Source organism: Neoarius graeffei, chromosome 19 (genome assembly GCF_027579695.1).
Source record: "Neoarius graeffei isolate fNeoGra1 chromosome 19, fNeoGra1.pri, whole genome shotgun sequence".
NCBI lineage: Eukaryota > Metazoa > Chordata > Actinopteri > Siluriformes > Ariidae > Neoarius > Neoarius graeffei.
The window spans coordinates 56,065,416-56,086,413 of NC_083587.1; the positions used below are offsets into that span (position 1 = coordinate 56,065,416).

General features: G+C 41.4%; 2 protein-coding genes across 2 annotated transcripts in view; one reads left to right on the forward strand and one right to left on the reverse strand.

The window, feature by feature from the left end:
* hmgn2 (high mobility group nucleosomal binding domain 2) overlaps positions 1 to 20,998 on the reverse strand; it is a 419,610-nt gene that overhangs the window by 231,145 nt on the left and 167,467 nt on the right. The window lies entirely within an intron of this gene.
* Positions 1 to 20,998, forward strand: part of ago3a (argonaute RISC catalytic component 3a) — a 113,713-nt gene that overhangs the window by 25,396 nt on the left and 67,319 nt on the right. Inside the window, 2 exon segments of the mRNA XM_060900327.1 lie at positions 13,680 to 13,851; positions 20,261 to 20,381. Coding sequence (XP_060756310.1) covers positions 13,680 to 13,851; positions 20,261 to 20,381 — 293 coding nt within the window.

Below are 20,998 nucleotides of genomic sequence, written 5' to 3' on the forward strand. Positions count from 1 at the left end.
TTTATTTAATTCCTGGGCTCCCATCTGTAACAGGGAGTGACGTCACATCCCATTAATACACTTTACAATAGTGTATTAGATTCTAATAGAATAGATGAGCCAAAATAACTTGTGTTTTTTTTAAATGGCCCCGATTTGTGACAAGTATGAATAGGTGGGTCTTAAAGCAGAAAAGGTTGAGAACCCCTGTCCTACAGTACATCACATCAGCTATTGTTTCGCCAATGCTGACTACTGACCTGATCATGATAATGACAAACGATCATACTTGGTAAAATTATTGCAATATATCGTGACTCGTATCAGCAACTAATTGCAATTAAATATTATACTTAAATTGGCCTATTCGGTTTTTAGCCGTGTTGAATTTAGTTCGTTCGGTCCACGGCAGGCGTCGCTTATCCGCGCGATCTTCACGAGATTTGTGCGAGACTTCGAAACATGAAGTGTCCGCCAGGTGTCAGTGCCGCCATTTTGAAAACTGTTTTCCAAACGAAGTATTGCACAAAAACGAGTTTAAATGACGATTACTGCCGACTTTTTTCAAACTTTCCTGATTGCTGTCAAAACAAACAAAACTTCCGGCTTGATTACGTCAGCATTCGAAAGAGGGCGCGCGCGTCTTTTGACAATGTTGGCAGATGTCGGTCGCTTTGATTTCCGCTGTACGTTTTACTTCCGTCCTACGATGTCTCGCACAGGTCTCAACGAATCTCGTTTACGGCCATCGCTTTGACACATGGACTGATTTGTTAGGCAGCTGGGCCATAGAAGGTTCACGCTGCATGCTGCACGCTACACGTTCACGTGAAGAACCGGACCCTGGGCCATTAAACTTCAACTTTTCTCGGTAGTCGTCCATTTTATCTCCCTAGACCCGTTCTGATTGGCTGGCGCGGCGGTGACCTTGGGGTCGTGCATGCATTGACTGGAATTTCCATCTTCACGCCTAGAAAAAAGTGTGCATGTTCATTTCTCGCTTCACATGTGAAGTGTGCAGCGTGCCGCGTGCAACGTGAATGCCGTTCTATGGCCCAGAGCAAGTCATGCTACGTTTGTCCACTTTTCTTTACACGCGTGTAGCGTGCAGCATGCAGCGTGCAGCGTGAACCTTCTATGGCCCAGCTGCCTTACGTAGCATATTTCAAACACTCATAACTTGCTATAGCAGCGACAAAATAGCGATCAAAAATGCATTCTGATATGTAATAAAATGAGAGAAATAGAATTTTGATCATAAATTTGCCTTCAGTTCTCCTTTAAATCCTTAGTGAGCGTCATTCCAGTCTGTGGCTGCCTCTGAATTTTGTGTGTGTGGCCTGCGGCCTGCTTGAAGCATGCTGATTAATTTCCATCACAATTGGTCTGGGAATTCAGACTCATTCTGTTGTAAGACAGACGAGACCTGCAGCGTGACCCGTGTCAGCAGTGATGTAGCGCTCTCGTTCTGGATTTGGACTTGAGCTGAGAACTGAATAATGTGCGCAAAAAAAAAAAAAACAAACCAAACCCCTTTGCATGATCAAGGAGACATCCGGTTGGTTTTTACCCAGAAGTATCAGTCATCGGTATCAAGCGATTAAATCAACACTTCTAGGAATCATAAGCGACGTGTACTTCGAAAGTATGTTCATATTTACACGATGCGGTCTGCATCACTGAAATACCTTTGAAAAAACTGTGATCACTTTATATCGCATCGCTGTATATTTAACTAGACCACAATGATTGATGGATAGATAAATTCAGAGTACTATATTCTCTTGTAAAACAGCGTGGTTGAATGCTGGAATCTGATTGGTCAGTGTGTGTGCATTATTTCATGACTCTTTAATTCGTATCTCGTCATCTGTCCATAACTTTTTTTTTTTTTCCCCACTTCAGAGTAATTTTTTTTTTTTTTTTGTAATACATGTTTTTGTTTTTTTTACTTTGCTCGTTCAGTATTCTAATGAGCTTTTTCAGTATTGGTGTAAAAGGGCTAGATGGAAAACCCCATAGAAATCGTCCTTGTTGTCCCCCACCCCAATTCAAGACTTGAGTCGCAGCTTGGGGACTTTGGACTTGTCTAGGACGTGTGGATGAAATGACTATTTGGAGAAAGTGATTTGACTGCAGCACTTTCCAACTCAAACTATGAGCATGTTAAATTAGTCATACTACATGTCAAAATAAAACCAGGTTTTTTGACGACGACTTATTTATTTTCTTTTTTTGGGAAAATCATTTATTCAGGTTGTTTCTAAAAAAAAAAAAAAGTCTAAGCAAATATGTTTTAAAGCTGGGACAATATTCGGGGTCCTTATCTCAAGAATTAGCCAGATTTATGTGGCCTGTATAAAATGTTTCAGGAAATTGTATTTTAAAAAAAAAACCCTGAAATTTAAAACTTTTATTCTGTTGATTTAAATTTTTTTCCTATCATCCTACAAAAAAAGTACATTTTGAAGACATTTGAAGTAAATTAACAGATTAAGTAAGAGAACATGTTTGACAGTTTTGTCATTCTTGATGTCTTGGGGGGGGGGGACCCAGAATGGAGCGATCACACTTGGTTTTATCACAAGACTCGTGTAAAGTAGACAAACTAGTGCATTCAGGAAGTATTTAGGCTCCTTCAGATCATCCTAAGTTTTAGGAAAGCATTTTTAAGTTCGTTTCTTAGACCAGGATTTTAAGATCGTACCTTGTTGACAGTTTCGGCGTGAAACTTTCGCCTTCCTCAGAATTGTCACCAGATGTCAGGTGGTGACGTGCCTTATCAGCTGATGTTACGTTACGGAGGCGTGAACGTCCTGTCCGATTTGACAGGTAGTCCACGCCTCCTGCTGTCAGGTCGGTCCGCCAGGACGGCGCTCCAGGTGTGTGACAGCGCGTACGCTCCCTCATCCCGGTTTGTCCTTTCTGCCCGCTTGCGTATCTCCACTGCCTCTAAAATCCAACGCTGGTATTTATTTTCTTCAGCGCGAATGACTCTGGCCTCTTCCCAATTCATTATGCGATTTTGTCGTTTGCAGTGGTCTGAAATGGCTGATTTTAGGTTTTCTTGGTTTGCTTTTTCTTTTTCGGATCTTGTGTCTTTTTGTTGTTTCTTTCTCACATTCTATTTGGTGTTCTTTCCTTCGAGTATGGAAGCATCTGCCCGTTTCACCAATATAGACTTTGTTACATGAACGGCAAGGGATTTCATAGATGACGTTGCATTTGTTGTCCGGTTGTATTTTGTCTTTGGGGTGAACTAGCAGCTGTCGGAGGTTCTTGTATGGTTTGACCGGGGTGTTGATATAATATTTCCTCATGGATCGTTGGATGCATTCTGTGACTCCTTTTATGTATGGTAGTGTGACAAAGCCCCGGTTTGCTTTTTCGGTGTTTTTTCTTGTTTGTTTGTTTTTTTCCTTTGTTTGTGTCTGTAATTTCCCTTTTCGGATTGCCCACGGCGGATATTGGCAGTTTTTTAATACCTGTTGGACGTGGTGTTCCTCCTCCTGTCTGTCTTTCTCCTCCGTGATGATCTGTGTTCAGTCGTATAGTGTTCCGATTACTGACATTTTGTGTGCGATGGGATGTTCAGATGTCCAGAGAAGATATTGGTCGGTGTGTGAGGTTTTCTGTATGTTGTAATTCTAATGTTTCCTTCTTCTGTATGGTGTATTTTTAAGTCCAAAAAAGCTATTGTCTTGTCCGTTTCCTCTTCGTGTGTGAATTTGATGTTGCCGGTCTTGTCTATGGAGTTTAGGTGATCCGTGAGTTGTTGTGTGTGGCCTGTTTTGATTATTCCGAGAATGTCATCAACGTATCGTTTCCAGAAAATGTAACGTATATGTAACGTAACATCAGCTGATAAGGCACGTCACCACCTGACATCTGGTGACAATTCTGAGGAAGGCGGAAGTTTCACGCCGAAACTGTCAACAAGGTACGATCTTAAAATCCTTGTCTAAGAAACGAACTTAAAAATACTTAAATAGTCAGACATAATGAACTTCCACTACATTTTAGGAAAGTGACCTGGCAGCCAAAATTCTCTCAATCTTCCACTTTTAATGAAGCGAACCTGGCAGCCATCAGGGGTCGAAATTAAGCATGTACCGACGGACATGGGCAAGTCATTCTCATACTCGGGCAACAATAAAATTTATCACTAGTTGTCCGTCGGACAACTGTGTTTGAATGTCTATTTTACCAAGAAAAATTTTGTTGTGATTCCTAACAGAACGAAAACTTTATTTTTCCCGTCTTCTCTTTCGTTTGTCCTTGACTTTTGGTTCGTTGCGGTAGTTGACGCTTCCATTCGCGAGATGGCGCTACATGGTGTTATGATTATTCACACGAGGCGCCACTGTCACGTAGGCTAGAACGAACGAAGCGTCTTTTTGGACTGATTTTTAATTCTGATTTGATCAGTTACACTTGACCATGATGACATGATGTTTTCTGACTGTAACATGTTTAATAGATACTAGTAGTTATACCTAGTTGTTTTACTGTTCATCATGATGAAATGAACACCAAGCACATATGAGTGTTTTAACTTTATTTCTATCAATCAGTAATCATACAATGGCAAAACAAATTGAAATATTTTATTGCGTACTCTATAATATACATCCAGATTGCTTTTTATGCAAATTACTTGCCCAGTCAACCTGCAAAAAAAGCCTAGGTCACAATCGGATGTACGATTTTTTTTTTTTGGCCGTGCGATTTTTGCCGTTTCCCAAATCGCTGCGTTTTTGTTCGTGGAGAAAGACGCACATTGGCCGTAAGTTTGTCTTGCATCCTGAAAAAAACGTAATCGCCCATAGTTTGTTTGACATGACAAAGAACCTCTGCGGCCAGTCTACGGCTCGAAAATCAGCACCTCACGCGCGCCCTCCGTGCATTTCATGCGTTTTTTGCACATAGACCGGCCATAGGAGCACGTATGGCCGGTTGTGACCAAGGCTAAAGTAGGGCAACTGATACATGCATGCGGGCAAGTAAATTTTTGGGGTTGGTTGCCCTGATTAGATATCTACCTATTCGGAACCATGATTACAGGACTTTTGCTGGTTGGATTAGGCATTGCCCTGGTATATCAAGGAAATCGGACAACGGTGACAGCTGGTCAAAGCCCCACAAAGCTGCCTGATATTGGAGTGGTGGGCAAAGCTGTTGGCACTCAGACTGTGGACATTCAGAACTTTAACCACAAAATGGTTGTTATCTCGGAGCAGCTTTCATCTTTGCAAGGAATACGTTTTTCGGAGATCAATTTGAATAGAATGGACAGATATGGACGAGCGGTGTGGACGTGCAAAGACTGCGTCTGGAAAGACCAAACAATTCGTATCTTATCGACATTCGGCGCCCTGAGACAGAACCGGCCTTGTTTTAGGCCGTTGCTGGGAAAACATTTCCCCCTGAAGGTCAATGCCGGGAGACACTCTTTTTTTTTTTTTTTTTCGAATTCCTCTCTAACTCTCCGCGGTCGCCATTTTTACCCCCAGTGTGACAAGCGGGTGCGTGACCAGCGCCTTCATGACTGCAGGAGCGGACGGCTGCTTGCTTGCGCTGGATTACCTCCTCCCCTCAAGTCCCGTGTTTAAAGTATACCTGTGTTGTAGTTGTGCTTCTGCAAAGGTTTTTTTTTTTTTTTTAATGTTCCCACACTGTACTCCTGATAGGAGCATAGTGTGTGTGTGTGTGTGTGTGTGTGGGGGGGGGGGGGGGGGGGGGTTCTTTTTTTTTTTTTTCCTTATCTCTCCTCATGTTGTGTTTCCTTTTTATCTTTATCCCTGTCTTCCTGTCCTGTCTACCCTATGTCAATTGTATGTTGTATATGTACGGACAGGCTGACGGCTAATTTCGCTGGTACATGTGACTAGTGACAATAAAGGGCTTCTGAACTGAGGGCAAGTACATTCAAAAGTTAATTTCGACCCCTGAGCCATGTTTGTTTACAAACTGTCCCACTCACTCACTAGCGTGGAAGTTTTACATCTCTGTGTCTCTTTTCCAGTTTTTTGATGTCCGTTGGTATGTTTTTCTCTTGTAAATTGTGTGAAGAATATCTAACGAAGTTTTGGTAGCTTTTCGGGTGTTCAGCACGTCTTGAGTTTATTTATTTAGTGCTTAACCCGAGTACTGGATTAACCTTGTCGGTTTTTTTCTTTCCCCCCCCCCCCCGGCTGACAAAGAAATGACTGTGCACGTCCGCAGCAGAAAAGTTTTGTCACCGAATCTTCGCATGAGCTCCGACGTGTGACGTCGTGTTGTCTTGACAACGTGGAATATTTATAACAATATTGCGCACTCATCCTCCATTGAGGAGAGTGGCGTAATACACGGAGGATAAGCGATATGATGACAATATCGCATGCTATCAATAAACCCGCTAGAAGGGAATAGAATACGTGTTTTTATTCCATGGGAAAAGTGGCCTGTATGTATAATATTACTTTTGTTTGTTTTTTGTTTTTCCTTCCCATACTGTACATCTGTAACAGATCCACATGCCTGATGTGTGCTTCACGCCGCGGTCGCTCAGCGGCGGCTTTTTGATTCTTGGTTGTTTTGGATGTAACCGCGCTCTCCTGAGGGAGAGACCCAAAACGGGCCTCTGAAATAGGGGTTGTGAGTCAGGAATGAATCACACGTGCGCATGTATGTGTGCGTACACACACACACACAGTCTGACTTTCATTTTGCCATGTCTCCAGGGGGAAAGTTTCTGCACCCTCCTGTCCTCCTCTACCATTGAACGATACTTGAGGCGTTTGTGTTTACCTAAATGGCGTGGCACAGGTGTGACGTGCATTTGTCAGCACGTGTTTGCTGGTTTCTTCGCACTCCTCTTCTGTTGCGGAAATTAGATCGTAAACCACAACCGTCACCTCTCACTAAGCTCCGTAAGAGTCATGTAAGCAGTAGACAGCAGGGAGGTTGCTTGTGGTGGGTTACTCTTTAAACGTTGTCCGGACATGAGGTGTTATTTAAAAACCCTGCGAAAGGGGATTTAAGTGAGCTAACTATGAGACATCCAGGATGCGTGGGCAGCAGCGTACACGTGGCTGGCACCTTGTGCTGTAAATCTAGCAAGTTACCAAGTTCCTCAGGCCATGGTGTTCTTTTCCTCACAGTGAGATTCTGTTCCTTTTTTTTTCTTTTTTTTTTTTTTCTCTTTTTTCCCTTCCACACGCCTGCGGAGTTCAGAGAAGCTTTTGATGGCGTGAAAAAGCTGCTGTCGATGTTGTGGGTAATTTAGCATCAGGAAACCATTAGCAGCTGTCACGGACCTGGCTAAGTCTGGAGTCGTACATCCAGTTATGCAGTATCTTTTTTTATTTTATTTTTTTATTTCTTCCCCCCCAAGTGATTTATCAATTCTTAGAACTGAATTTCAAGTAACTGCTGAGTAAATGAATGTGCTACAGCGAACAAAATAACAATTGGATGTTCGACAAGTAGCGCTGGGAGAATAAAGGGTGATTCCAGTGCTTGTGAACTCGTACATTTTTAAAGTGCACAAGTCTGGGATCAGCAAGGTAGTTTTGTATATCTTGGTTGATTTTTATATAGAGTGTTATGATAAATTACATCACAGTATTCTTTTCTGGGATATCGTTTTTTTTTTTTAATTTCTTTTTAAAATGATTTAATTGTAGCCTAGTAAACTAGACCCACCCGCCTAGCGGCCAAAAATATTTTTTGCCTAGCGAATGGGTCTAGCCTCGCACCATATAAACAAAAACACCCCGGGCATCAAATCGTGCCCGCCAATCACAACGCAAGGTTTTTGTTTGGATTCTTTGGGCGGGCTTTTGCAGGACTCATGACAAAGCTGCGCGACGCTGGAGAAAGCACAACAGGAAAGATGGCTACGGCTAGTGAACAGCGCTAGTTTGACTCCGCTTTGGAATCAGTTTTAGAAGAATTAGACTTGGAGTTTTCGTTGAAACATGAGCAGGAAGAGGCTCTCCGCTCATTCCTTTTCAAGAAGGACGTTTTCGCTGTTTTGCCGACCGGCTACGGCAAAAGTCTGATCTACCAGCTGGCTCCGCTCGTAGCCAAAAGGATGGGGCTAGTTTGTGCAGTACGAAGAATTAATAAACAGCTTTGAAACATTACTTTTTGATTGTTTCTTATTTTCCCATTATTTTAAATTTAAGGGAAATTATTTCACCAAACACCACTAAATAAAAACTCTCAAAAACAGTTTAAGCAAACCCTTGAAAAACACTTGGAAAAAAAAGTGTATGTGGTACAGACTCCAAACTTGTGGTCATTATCTCCAAACTTCTTAATATCTAGAACCTGTTTATTAATTAATACGCATTTTGAAAAATTATTTATTTCAAGGTCTCCCCCACTGCTTTCTGTCGCTCTGACTACGTCACAGTCACTGTTGCGCTGATTGGTCAGAGCGTTGGCCTATACGCACAGAGACAGTTTGGAAGACAGCGGGTTGTTCCTCCTACCCGCTTCGGAAATGTCTACGGATCGAGGCCAGACTAAATATTCACATTTAGTCTGGCTTGCCAGGCTAATTTAATTGCAGAATGACGCAGCTTCTAATTTGATATTTTCTTCATCTTGAAAGCGTTATTTCGAAAAGGGCTACTTTTTTAGACACGAGATAAATCTGGCACTTTGTGAGCAAACGTGTTTCATAAGTACGACGATTCAGTTTTTTCACAATTCACGTTTTTTGTCGTCGACTTTGTAACCGATGCAGATCGTTGTCAATATTCTGTTAACAGTCAGCCTAGAAATGCAGAGCAATAAAACAAACAAACAAAAAAAGTCGTGTTGCTGTTGTCGTCTTTATTCAGACTCCAGTCACTCCGTTGGCTTTGAATGTATCGCAGTTCAGTCTTTTTGGCACGTTTTAATTTTCAAACCCCAAAACACTAAGAAACAAATAAAGCAATGGAAACTTCATGACTTGTTTGTCTCAAGCTTTTAAAACACAAGAATACCGTCACTTGTGTTAAAGTGAATGAATCCCACCTCTTGAGACACAACATTCCTTGTTCAGAGAGTCCAGAAGGTACTGAGATTGTAAGAAATGCCGCCAAACTGGGCTTTTAGGGTGTTTTCACACTCGGTCCCTTTCAGCCATCTAACCGAACTCAGATCGATGACTCAGCATTTTTTTGCGCATATGTGAACACTCCAACCGTATCCAGACCCCTTTAAAGCGAACCGAACTGAGACCACCTCAGGAGGTGGTCTCAGTACGGTTTGCTAAAAATCAACGGTACGGTTCGCCTAATCTGCACATTGTGAACAAAAAGCGCACCGGGTTCACTTCGCCTTTTTCACTGTAGTTTAACCTTCTTCGTTTGCCGTAGTTGGTCACGTGACTGTAGCAGGGAAACTCAACTTCCTTTTGGAACTTACCACAGCCACTGGAATAAATTTTATTTTCCTTAATCCGCCCTATTTTGATCAAAGAATACAGCAGGGCAAGCATGGCAGCAGACATTTTGATTCAAGAGAAAATTACCCAGAATTCCGTGCACTGGGGGTCTGAGGGCTCTCGAGGGCCTGGTGTGAACAGAAAGAGGACTGAGGCCCCGTCAAAGCTTAACTGGACCAGAAAGAGAACCCAGTCCTCTTTGTAATAAATCCACAGTGTGAACACAAAGAACTGATTTCTTTTTCTGTTGATCCACTTTTTGGTCCACTTAAAGAGGACTGAGTCTGGTTCCTTTTAAAGGGGACCAGGTGTGAAAACACCCTTAAAAGCCGGTGGCTTCAGGAATTCCGAGTCGCCTGCCATGTTGCTCACAAAACAACACGTGATCTCGTAAGGGTGGCATTGCGGGGTAGGGTCACGATACGATATCTATCACGATACACCGTATGTTTATCTGACATTTTGGTAAAATGTAATTCAAAAGACAAAAACAAGATAAGTATGATTGAAAATGCTAACTTCCTTTATTAGCTGGTTCGACAGAGACAAATTACTTTTTTTTTTTTTTTAAAAAGAACAGGAGTATGTCCACGTTTTCTGGGCCGAGTGATGCTCTTTGGGCCGTAACGATATCACCAGCAGTTGAGAACATGTTTGCTCTGGGAATTTTCTCCTCCTTCAGTTTGCTAACAAATATGATAGGATATGTGAAATATGTTTAGCTCGTGGCTAGTTAATCAGTCGTCATCACCACGCTACCTTAAAAAGTAAAGCAGAAATGATAGATGGCGCCAGCTTAGAAATGAAATCTCGCATGTTCACGTCCGCTTCCAACAGATCTGTGATTTTGCGAGATCCAAAACGGCGGCCCCCGTTGCAAGACGCTTTGGAGCTGAACAGAAGTAAAAATTAAAACGAAAATAGTTTTAAAACAAAAATGGACAGTTTGGGTAAGCTATCGCAATACTTATGGGACGATACCAATACCCAAATCATGGCCACAGAAATCGTGATGTATCGGTGAATCGTGCCAGCCTTATGATCTCATGGGATTGCTATGGCTGCGACCACATACAGCTCCAGATACCGAATCAATTATTTTTTATTTCTTTTTTTTTAAATATCAAAATTATGCCATTTTTTTGAAATTTGTGATGCATCTAGGATTATCAGGATGAAATTAGGTATCTTTAGTGAATTGTCAGTGAATCGTGAGTTCATTAAAGGAACAGTCCACCATACTTCCATAATGAAATATGTTCTTCTCTGAATTGAGACGAGCTGCTCCGTACCTCTCCGAGCTTTGCGCGACCTCCCAGTCAGTCAGACGCGCCGTCACTCCTGTTAGCAATGTAGCTAGGCTCAGCATGGCCAATGGTATTTTTTGAGGCTGTAGTTAGATGCGACCAAACTCTTCCGCGTTTTTCCTGTTTACATAGGTTTATATGACCAGTGACATGAAACAAGTTCAGTTACACAAATTGAAACGTGGAAGAGTTTGGTCGCATCTAACTACAGCCCCAAAAAATACCATTGGCCATACTGAGCCTAGCTACATTGCTAACAGGAGTGACAGCGCGTCTGACTGACTGGGAGGTCGCGCAAAGCTCGGAGAGGTACGGATCAGCTCGTCTCAATTCAGAGAACAACATATTTCATTATGGAAGTACGGTGGACTGTTCCTTTAAATTTTAATCGATTTTTTTGAATCACGGATTTAAACGGCTCAATAGATCAAGGATCGATTAATCATCACAGCTGTAATATATCTCGCGATACATATTCTGCATCGTAGAAACCTTTTCTCTAATTGTACTATATCGCCCACGCTTATAGCGGGACTAATATTAATACTAATAATACGTCATAGCGGGACTAATATTCATTTAAATGTTGCGCATCTGTACCGGTATCTCTTCTTAATTTACATCTTCCACATAACTTGGTGTTTTCGGGAGGTTTGTTCAACACACACCGAAAACATGCATATAACCACATGGCAGGTTTAAAAGTGTTATTATTAAAATCCAGTCTTATGAATGGGATGTTTTTACATTATAAATGAACGCCTTTTTGTAATGCTTCTTCATGCGTAATTACAGATATGAATAAGCCTCGAATGCATAGTGAACTGTTGACAGTTTCACAAGTTGAGTCCCCGTCCCCCCCGACCCCACCCCACCCAGTGCAGGGGTTTTTTTGTTTGTTTTTTTGAGTAAGTGTTTCGTGGTAATGTTGACCTTTTGCATGGAATTGCCCCAACTGAACAGCCCATGTCGAGTTGTAGACACATCCTTCATGTTTCACCAAGTTGCATCAGCACCATTAAATTCTTCTGATTTAGTCAGAGGGTGGTGGGATTTTTTTTTGGGTCACAGCAGCTTTTCTATTATTTAATGTTGTTTCTATAGTAGCGATGTGTATTGAATACGTGCCACAGACAATTAAACATTTAATGTGTTGACAGGGTGATATTTGTGCTTGTGAGGAAATGTTTATTTCACATTTACAGGGGTGATAGCGTTCTGGCGCCGCTCCGGATTTCCGGCGTACCGTGGCTGGGGGGGAAAAAAAAAAATCTAGTTCGCCCGTTGTCCTGTGTCATTCTGAGATGCGCAGATAGACAGTAAAGGGAATTCCGAATTCCCTTTACTGTCTATCTGCGCATCTCAGAATGACACAGGACAATGGGCGAACTAGATTTTTTTTTTTTTTTTCCCCAGCCACGGTACGCCGGAAATCCGGCGCGGCGCCGGAACGCTATCACCCCTGCATTTATGTAAGGAGTCTCCAGTGTCAGTGTTTCGTAACAGTCGGAGGTGAAGCCGTAAGTTTTCTGATGCAGGAAAGTCTTCAGGCAAAGATTGTTGCAGGGACCCTTTTAAAAAAAAAAAAAAAAATCGTTTACTGTTGTATAAGAGGAGCACAATGTTTTCAAGACATGCTGCTATTAGAAAATAACTTGAGCAGGGGTTTTTCTAGAAAAATTTAGTATAAGGGCGCTCACCATGGCGAGGGAGTGAAGCGACCAAGGGGGGATGGTGCGGAAGGGGGGGGGTTCCCCCTTCTGTGGTGCGAAGCCTTTGAAAAATTGAGGCTACAATGGGACATTCTGAGGCTATCCGAGAGGGAAATTGTAACAAATTGTTTGTCAACATTGAAAAAGAAAAAACTGTCAACACTTAATTCTAATACGTCATAATTCAAATTACACAATACTAATTCCTCATGATTCGAATTGAAATTTATAATTCAAATTCAAATGAATCAAACTTACAAAGTATTAAACATTCACCAGAGAAATGTCTTCTTGGACTAGAATAAGATGGTTAGTTGTTCAAAATGAAGAAAATAATAATTCCAGAGCAAAATTTTCTTTAAAAGTAAAACTTAAACATTGTAAAGTTGGAAGCCAACCCAAATCACAAAGTTTGAAACCATGCAAAAAAATGTAAGCGTGCTTTTAAAAAAAAAAAAAAGGTTCCTGGAACTCGGCCTTTTTCTCATTTTTGCTTTTCCACTGAACACTCAGAGCAAGACATCTTGCCTTCGTTCGTCACGTATTCCGCGACGCCGCTGTCACAGCGCTTGGTTGGTGCCTCCTTCAATGATGGCACGGAACCGGTGGCACGGACCGATCCCTCGATTGTCGCGATCTCGCCATCGGATACATCTTTATCCGCTTTGTGACCAGAAAAAAAGAAGTCATCTTCTGCCCCGGACAGTCTTTGGCTTTCTTCCGTTTCGTGCCGTGGGATGACTTCTTTAAATGCCCAAGCATCAACAAAAACAACTCTTCTCTTTGAACTACTTCTGTCAAAAGCCCCCAGCGCCGGTGGGTGAAAGGCCATTCAGTCTTGAGAAATCTCGCTCTACAAGTCAACTGACCTTGTATGTAACCTGTGTCAAATCTCGTGAGAGCAGCTGCGACAAATAAACAACTAAGCATGGCGCCTCGGTCTGGAAAACGCCAATTCGGATCGTTTTTGCACCGTCTGACGGTGTATCTACCATGATGAGAATATTTTTGGAGTAATTATAACGTATTTGATTATCAGACACATTGTCACGTGGTGTTGCTGGGGTGTTTTCATGGAGAAAAGATTTTGAGAAAGATTGCATGTTGTGCGGTAGCATACAAGTGCATGGCCTTGGGGTTCAATCGGCATTTCGGTAAGTGCGCCGAGAGTAAGAGGGCGCAGCGCCCAGTTCCCCGGTTTAGACGAAAGCATGGATATTGACCCAGTCTCCCTCTGATTTCCCCACTCTGCAGGAGTCGTTGGGGCCCAGTCCCTGTTCTCCATGCCCCGGAGGCCTGGCTATGGCACCATGGGGAAGCCCATCAAGCTGCTGGCCAACTGCTTCCAGGTGGAGATCCCCAAGATGGACGTCTACCTCTACGAGGTGGACATTAAACCGGAGAAGTGCCCACGCAGAGTCAACAGGTATGGTGTGTGCGTGTTTGTGTTTAAAATGTAGCATGGCTCAGTTTTTTTTTTTTTTTTCCTTTCGTCCAGGAGTATTCAGATAAAAATGACAAAATACAATTTGAAGAAGTTCTGGGGTTTTTTCAGAGCATCAACTTCACGCTTGCATTTCTGATTAACGTCAAGATCTCAGAAATTATAAAAATACCCGCTTTTAACTTCCGAGCGGAAAATGAAAGGGTACTTCTCAGCCCAGTCAGGTTTAAAGCGTTCTATATTGGACATAAAAAAAAAAAAGAAAGACAAGCCATGCCATCACTTCCCTTCATGTGGACCGTCAGTCCTGTGATGTTCAATACAAGTTTTAAAAACTGTTCTCTTCGTGCTGCATTCAGGAAATTAATGATTAATAACATAGACGCACATTATTGTTACAAACAACTGAGAATCTGCCCCAGAAGCTACAGTGGTTCGTGTCTAAAAACACATTTTCGTACGCTGAACAGTTCTGCGAAAGTAATTTTCAGAAACGGTTTGATCTGAATCTCGTTTGCCAGGTTGACGGACAATGGGCACCGTTTTCGAACCAAAGAATCTACACGTACTTATCTGAAATGATGTTTTTCCTAACAACATGATTGTGTTAATTATCCTCATAATCAGTCTGCAGTGGATCTACTTTATTAAATCCCTCGCTGGCCAAAAGACCTGAAGGGGGATATTGTCGTGGCAATGTCTGTCTGTCTGTCTGTCTGTCTGTCTGTTCCGGGAAGGGTGCTCCCTTTCTGAAATCAACTCCTCTCACAGTTTTTGAAGGAATTTCACCAAATTTGGCAAAAGGCATTGTAGCCCAGGAGTAATAGGGTTATACCCGGAACAAATTAGTAACAAGCTGAAAATTTCAGAATACCTTTAGGAATAACATACTAAAAGTCCCCGGAAATCCCCCTTGTGCTCTCTGCGAAATTCAAGATGGCGTCCAAAATGGCCGCCAAATGGAGATCTGCCCATATCTCAGGCCCAAAACAAAATATTAATGCAATTAAAAGGTCAGAATATATGTTTTGTAAGGTAGGAGAGTAAATTCCAACATGTGTGTATTAATTACATTATGTATTAACATTATATAATAACAATGTACACATTATTATAACAGTATATTTGTGTATAATGTGTTCGCTTGCCATGTCTGGTTAGATTGTCATATTTTTGGCACTTCACCAGTTCACATTTATGAATGTGCACAGTACGATGAATGCGCGTAGGTTTCATCCAGTCCGATCCTTGAATCAAGTATCAATCTTGAAACGCCCTGGCCCATAAATTCACATCCAAGAAGAAATAACAATGACTGTTATGACAAAATAATCGTTATGGTATCATATGTTTTTGAAATGGCTTCAGTTCTTAATGTTTAGGACTAATAATAACAGACTTATAATTGTAAATCTATACATGTGCTATTTAATGTACACTACCGATTATAGAGTGTGGATTAGACCCCGAAGCCGCCGCTAAAACCGCCATTTAGAATTTGAGCCGCAGCCAGCCAATAATTTTGTAAGCCAATTTGAGCCGCTATCTAATAAAATTTGGCTGAGCCACTAAGAATTGTGTACATCAAATAATGGGTTTATCCACATCATGAGCTACAAGAAAAGTGACACAAACATGATCAACTGTACACACTAGTAGTAACACAATAGAGACGTATAGGCATACACTGTAGAGATTTAGAACTGATATCACAGCACAGAGAGCCACCACAAGCTTGCCGTTGTGACTACCTGTCTGGCTTCCCGCCCCTCACACCGTTACCACGATACACTGGGGAACCCGGGAACCCACCCAGAGCATCAATCGACTCCGATATTGACGATGGCTGCATTCTTTGCCGCTGCTGAGGGAAAGTGTAAAGGTATTTTTTTTGTTTGTTTGTTTCACATACTTCGAGATTGATAAAAAAAAAAAGTACTCCACCACTCTACTTTCATCATAGTAAGATAGCTGCCAGTCCTTCACTGGTCATTGCTAGTGAGAGTAGATAGCTAGATGCCTTCCTCGAACAATCCAGATTAGCTTATTATTAGCATTGAACTACAATCTTGCTAGATTTATATTTACAATGAAGTAAGAGACCAGGGGACCTGTGGTAATTTGCTATTTATTCCCCCCATTTGTTTGATCCGTTCGCCCGGATATATGCCACACAGTGACGTCCAGTATCAGCCATTTGTAGCCATAAACATTTTGGTGGCTGCAGCAGCCATTAAGGTTTTGGCTGAGTCAGCTAGCCAGCCAATAATTTCATCAGCCAGCCATTATCCTGAAAACAAACGGCTTCGGGGTCTAGTGTGGATTCATTGGTTACTCGTTCACGCTGTATCATCCTATTCTGTTCACAAAACAACAAACACAATTACTAGGGGTTGGAGCACTTATTTTCATTAATATTAATTAAAGTAAATTGATGGTGTAAAATGAAAAATGGCATGTTAAAAGGTCATGCTGAGTTTAGTCTTTTTTTTTTTTGTCCGAACACACTGGCATTGCTAGTAGTAAAGACTGGCGCTAGAAACTCAAAGATTAATTTTTTTCCACCCTTAAACAAGCTTGAATAAATTCCCTACTTCATTGATGGTACAGCAAAGGTCCAAGCATTACAACTGAGGCACTGAGAAGTGTTTAAGTCTACTCATTGTTTATAAGCAAGAGCTTTTATTGAGGCAGACCTTTTTGTCATGAAAGTCGCCGGAATGTTGAAGAAGTGTACTGAAACAGCTTGCCATTGTAGTTTTAGAAGATAGAGTTCTCAAATTTAATTTCCCTTTAATATTTTATCAAAGCTTAAAGATGCACTAAATATTAAGGAAATTGATGTCTAATTGTTGTCTTACAACCCCGATTCCAAAAGAGTTGGGACAAAGTACAAATTGTAAATAAAAACGGAATGCAATAATTTACAAATCTCAGAAACTGATATTGTATTCACAATAGAACATAGACAACATATCAAATGTCGAAAGTGAGACATTTTGAAATTTCATGCCAAATATTGGCTCATTTGAAATTTCATGACAGCAACACATCTCAAAAAAGTTGGGACAGGGGCAATAAGAGGCTGGAAAAGTTAAAGGTACAAAAAAGGAACAGCTGGAGGACCAAATTGCAACTCATTAGGTCAATTGGCAATAGGTCATTAACATGACTGGGTATAAAAAGAGCATCTTGGAGTGGCAGCGGCTCTCAGAAGTAAAGATGGGAAGAGGATCACCAATCCCCCTAATTCTGCGCCGACAAATAGTGGAGCAATATCAGAAAGGAGTTTGACAGTGTAAAATTGCAAAGAGTTTGAACATATCATCATCTACAGTGCATAATATCATCAAAAGATTCAGAGAATCTGGAAGAATCTCTGTGCGTAAGGGTCAAGGCCGGAAAACCATACTGGGTGCCCGTGATCTTCGGGCCCTTAGACAGCACTGCATCACATACAGGCATGCTTCTGTATTGGAAATCACAAAATGGGCTCAGGAATATTTCCAGAGAACATTATCTGTGAACACAATTCACCGTGCCATCCGCCGTTGCCAGCTAAAACTCTATAGTTCAAAGAAGAAGCCGCATCTAAACACGATCCAGAAGCGCAGACGTCTTCTCTGGGCCAAGGCTCATTTAAAATGGACTGTGGCAAAGTGGAAAACTGTTCTGTGGTCAGACGAATCAAAATTTGAAGTTCTTTATGGAAATCGGGGACACCATGTCATTCAGACTAAAGAGGAGAAGGACGACCCAAGTTGTTATCAGTGCTCAGTTCAGAAGCCTGCATCTCTGATGGTATGGGGTTGCATTAGTGCGTGTGGCATGGGCAGCTTACACATTTGGAAAGACACCATCAATGCTGAATGGTATATCCAGGTTCTAGAGCAACATATGCTCCCATCCAGACGACGTCTCTTTCAGGGAAGACCTTGCATTTTCCCACATGACAATGCCAAACCACATACTGCATCAATTACAGCATCATGGCTGCGTAGAAGAAGGGTCCGGGTACTGAACTGGCCAGCCTGCAGTCCAGATCTTTCACCCATAGAAAACATTTGGCGCATCATAAAACGGAAGATACGACAAAAAAGACCTAAGACAGTTGAGCAACTAGAATCCTACATTAGATAAGAATGGGTTAACATTCCTATCCCTAAACTTGAGCAACTTGTCTCCTCAGTCCCCAGACGTTTACAGACTGTTGTAAAGAGAAAAGGGGATGTCTCTCAGTGGTAAACATGGCCTCGTCCCAACTTTTTTGAGATGTGTTGTTGTCATGAAATTTAAAATCACCTAATTTTTCTCTTTAAATGATACATTTTCTCAGTTTAAACATTTGATATGTCATCTATGTTCTATTCTGAATAAAATATGGAATTTTGAAACTTCCACATCATTGCATTCCGTTTTTATTTACAATTTGTACTTTGTCCCAACTTTTTTGGAATCGGGGTTGTACATTATGTTCATGTATGTAGGTAGCCTACTAAGCTAATCTGTCAATCATGTCAACCATCAAATTCCATGTAATTTCCACATTAATGACCTTGTAATCTTGGTTAATTTTAAGTATGACAATGGTGAATTTGCATTGCTTGTATGAGAGAACATATAATTTAACATTTTAATTGCATTTATATTATGTTTTATCCCTGAGATATTGAAAAATCTTCAATCGGCGGCCATTTTGGACGCCATCTTGAATTTCTCAGAGAGAACAAGGTGGATTCCCGGGGACTTTTAGTATGTTATTCCTAAGGGTATTCTGAACATATTCTGAAAAATTCAGCTTGTTACTAATTTGTTCCGGGTTGGACTCAATTTTGAGCTAATGCTCTTGGGCTATTGGTGTATGTCGGTAGTACGCACTTTTTTTTTTTTTTTTCTTGTTCAATTCAGTCGCATTTTACCAGAGTTACAGCTCTTGATTTAACAACCTTGTACTTTTACGATTTCATGAAGGTGCGCTCGCTTTCTGACATCGACTCCTCTCACAATTTTTGGACGAATTTCTCGAAGCTTGGTAAAAGGCCTTGTTATATGACGGTAATATGCAGATTGCGATTTAATTTTGTTTGTGAAAATTTTCCCAGAGTTTTGACCCTTGATTAAATAACTGACAATTTCACAAGGGTGTACGTTCTTCTGAAATCAAACTCCTCTCACAATTTGTGGAGGAATTTCACCAGACTTGGCAAAAGGCTTTATTAATACGACAGTTATACGCATATTGAAATTTTGTTTAATTTAGGCAAATTTTCCCAGAGTTATGCCCTTGATTATTAACAAACTTGTACTTTGGCAATTTCATCAAGGTGTGCTTGCTTTCTGAAATCAACTTCCATCATAATTTTTATCCCCCGCTGGCCGAAAGGTCCGAAGGGGGATTATGTCGTGGCGATGTCCGTCCGTCCCGGGAAGGGTACTCACCCTTCTGAAATCAATTCCTCTCTCAATTTTTGGAGGAATTTCATGAAACTTGACAGGATTCTTTTGTTATATGTCGGTAATACGCAGATTGCAGTTTTGTTCAATTCAGTCGCATTTTACTAGTTATGGCAGAGTTGCCAGCGGGGGATATTGTGCTCTCAGAGCACTCTTGTTGTCTCATGAAAACGCATGCTGTACTTCTTTTTAAAGTGCATATCATGGGTAAATTCAGGCGCAAGATCAATGTAATTCTCCTATTTTATATTAAACTTTGGTCAAATATCTATAACATTCTGCATTTTGTGCAAATTTTTTTTTTTTTTTACCTTGCACAATACCAGAAAAATTCAGTTGAAATCGAGCCATTTGAGGCAAATTGGTCCGCCTCTGAAAAAAACTTGGCGTTTGAATTTCCCGGGAAACACTGATTTTCGTGACGTCGCGTGCGGGACGCCTCCCTCTGAATCCTACGTCAGCGCTGGTTTGTTTATGAGAAAACGACCTGGTGGTTTTCTGCAAATTTCTTCATTATCGTGTAATTCTTAAAATGGTTAACAGATGTATCGTAGGAGGGTGTAGCAACACCAATCTTGATGGGATTAGTACTCATCGTTTCCCAAAAGACCGGACAATGAGAGAGAAATGGGAGCGCTTGGTCTACACAGGCTGTGCACTGAAACCATGCAAAGCTCTCGCAGCCTGCTGGCGCTTCCGCAGGTGACGTCACGAATCTGGCTCCAGACTCCCTTGGGATTTTTCCAGACGCGTTTTTTTTTTTCTGCCGTAGACAGATGGCTTTGTGCAAAATTACCCTTCTGGATGAGTGTGTAAAGGGACGTACTTTCATATAAAAAAAACCAATACTAAATCGGTCCAGAATATGCACTTTAAGCGCTTTTTTTTTTTTTTTTTTCCCCCTCCCCCCTGCTCCTTTCTTTTTCTGTGTCTGTAGAGAGGTGGTGGACTCCATGGTGCAGCACTTCAAGGTGACCATCTTCGGGGATCGTCGGCCAGTCTACGATGGAAAGAGAAGCCTGTACACAGCAAACCCACTTCCTGTGGCTCCCGCAGGGGTAAGATTAGGTTCAGGCCAGTCCATGAGTTCTCTCCAGTTTCATCCTTTGCATTATTATTATTATTATTATTATTATTATTATTATTATTATCCCCTGCCATGAAGTAGAGTGGAATGGAATCTGTCCATCCATTTCAACCTGGACAAGTTTTCTCAGAAACTACATCAGCGACATCAATGAAACTCTGCGTGCTCGTATTACTATTCAAGATCTAAGTTGAGTTCGAAAATCATTTACGAGAAATAATTTTTTCAGAGTTATGGCCCTTGATTTATGTTATTGGGACTTTGTACAAGTGGACTCAATCTGGACAAGTTTTCTCAGAAACTACATCAATGAAACTTTTGCATGCTCGTATTACTGAAAAAAGCTGGGTGGGTAGCGTTTTATGATGGCACTTGCGACATCATAAGTCAGTCTTCAAGCAATTGGCTTATAAGGATGTAGGTGTTAAGAGATCTTTGTAAAATGCTCGTGGCGGAGGATAGTGATGACCATGCCTTCTTGTTATTAAGGTGTTTAATTTAACCAAAAAAAAGGCAGAAATAGAAATAAAACGCCAAGAATAAGGGTGCTTTCGGATAGGAAGCGATTCCTGTTCTCCGTCCCACACC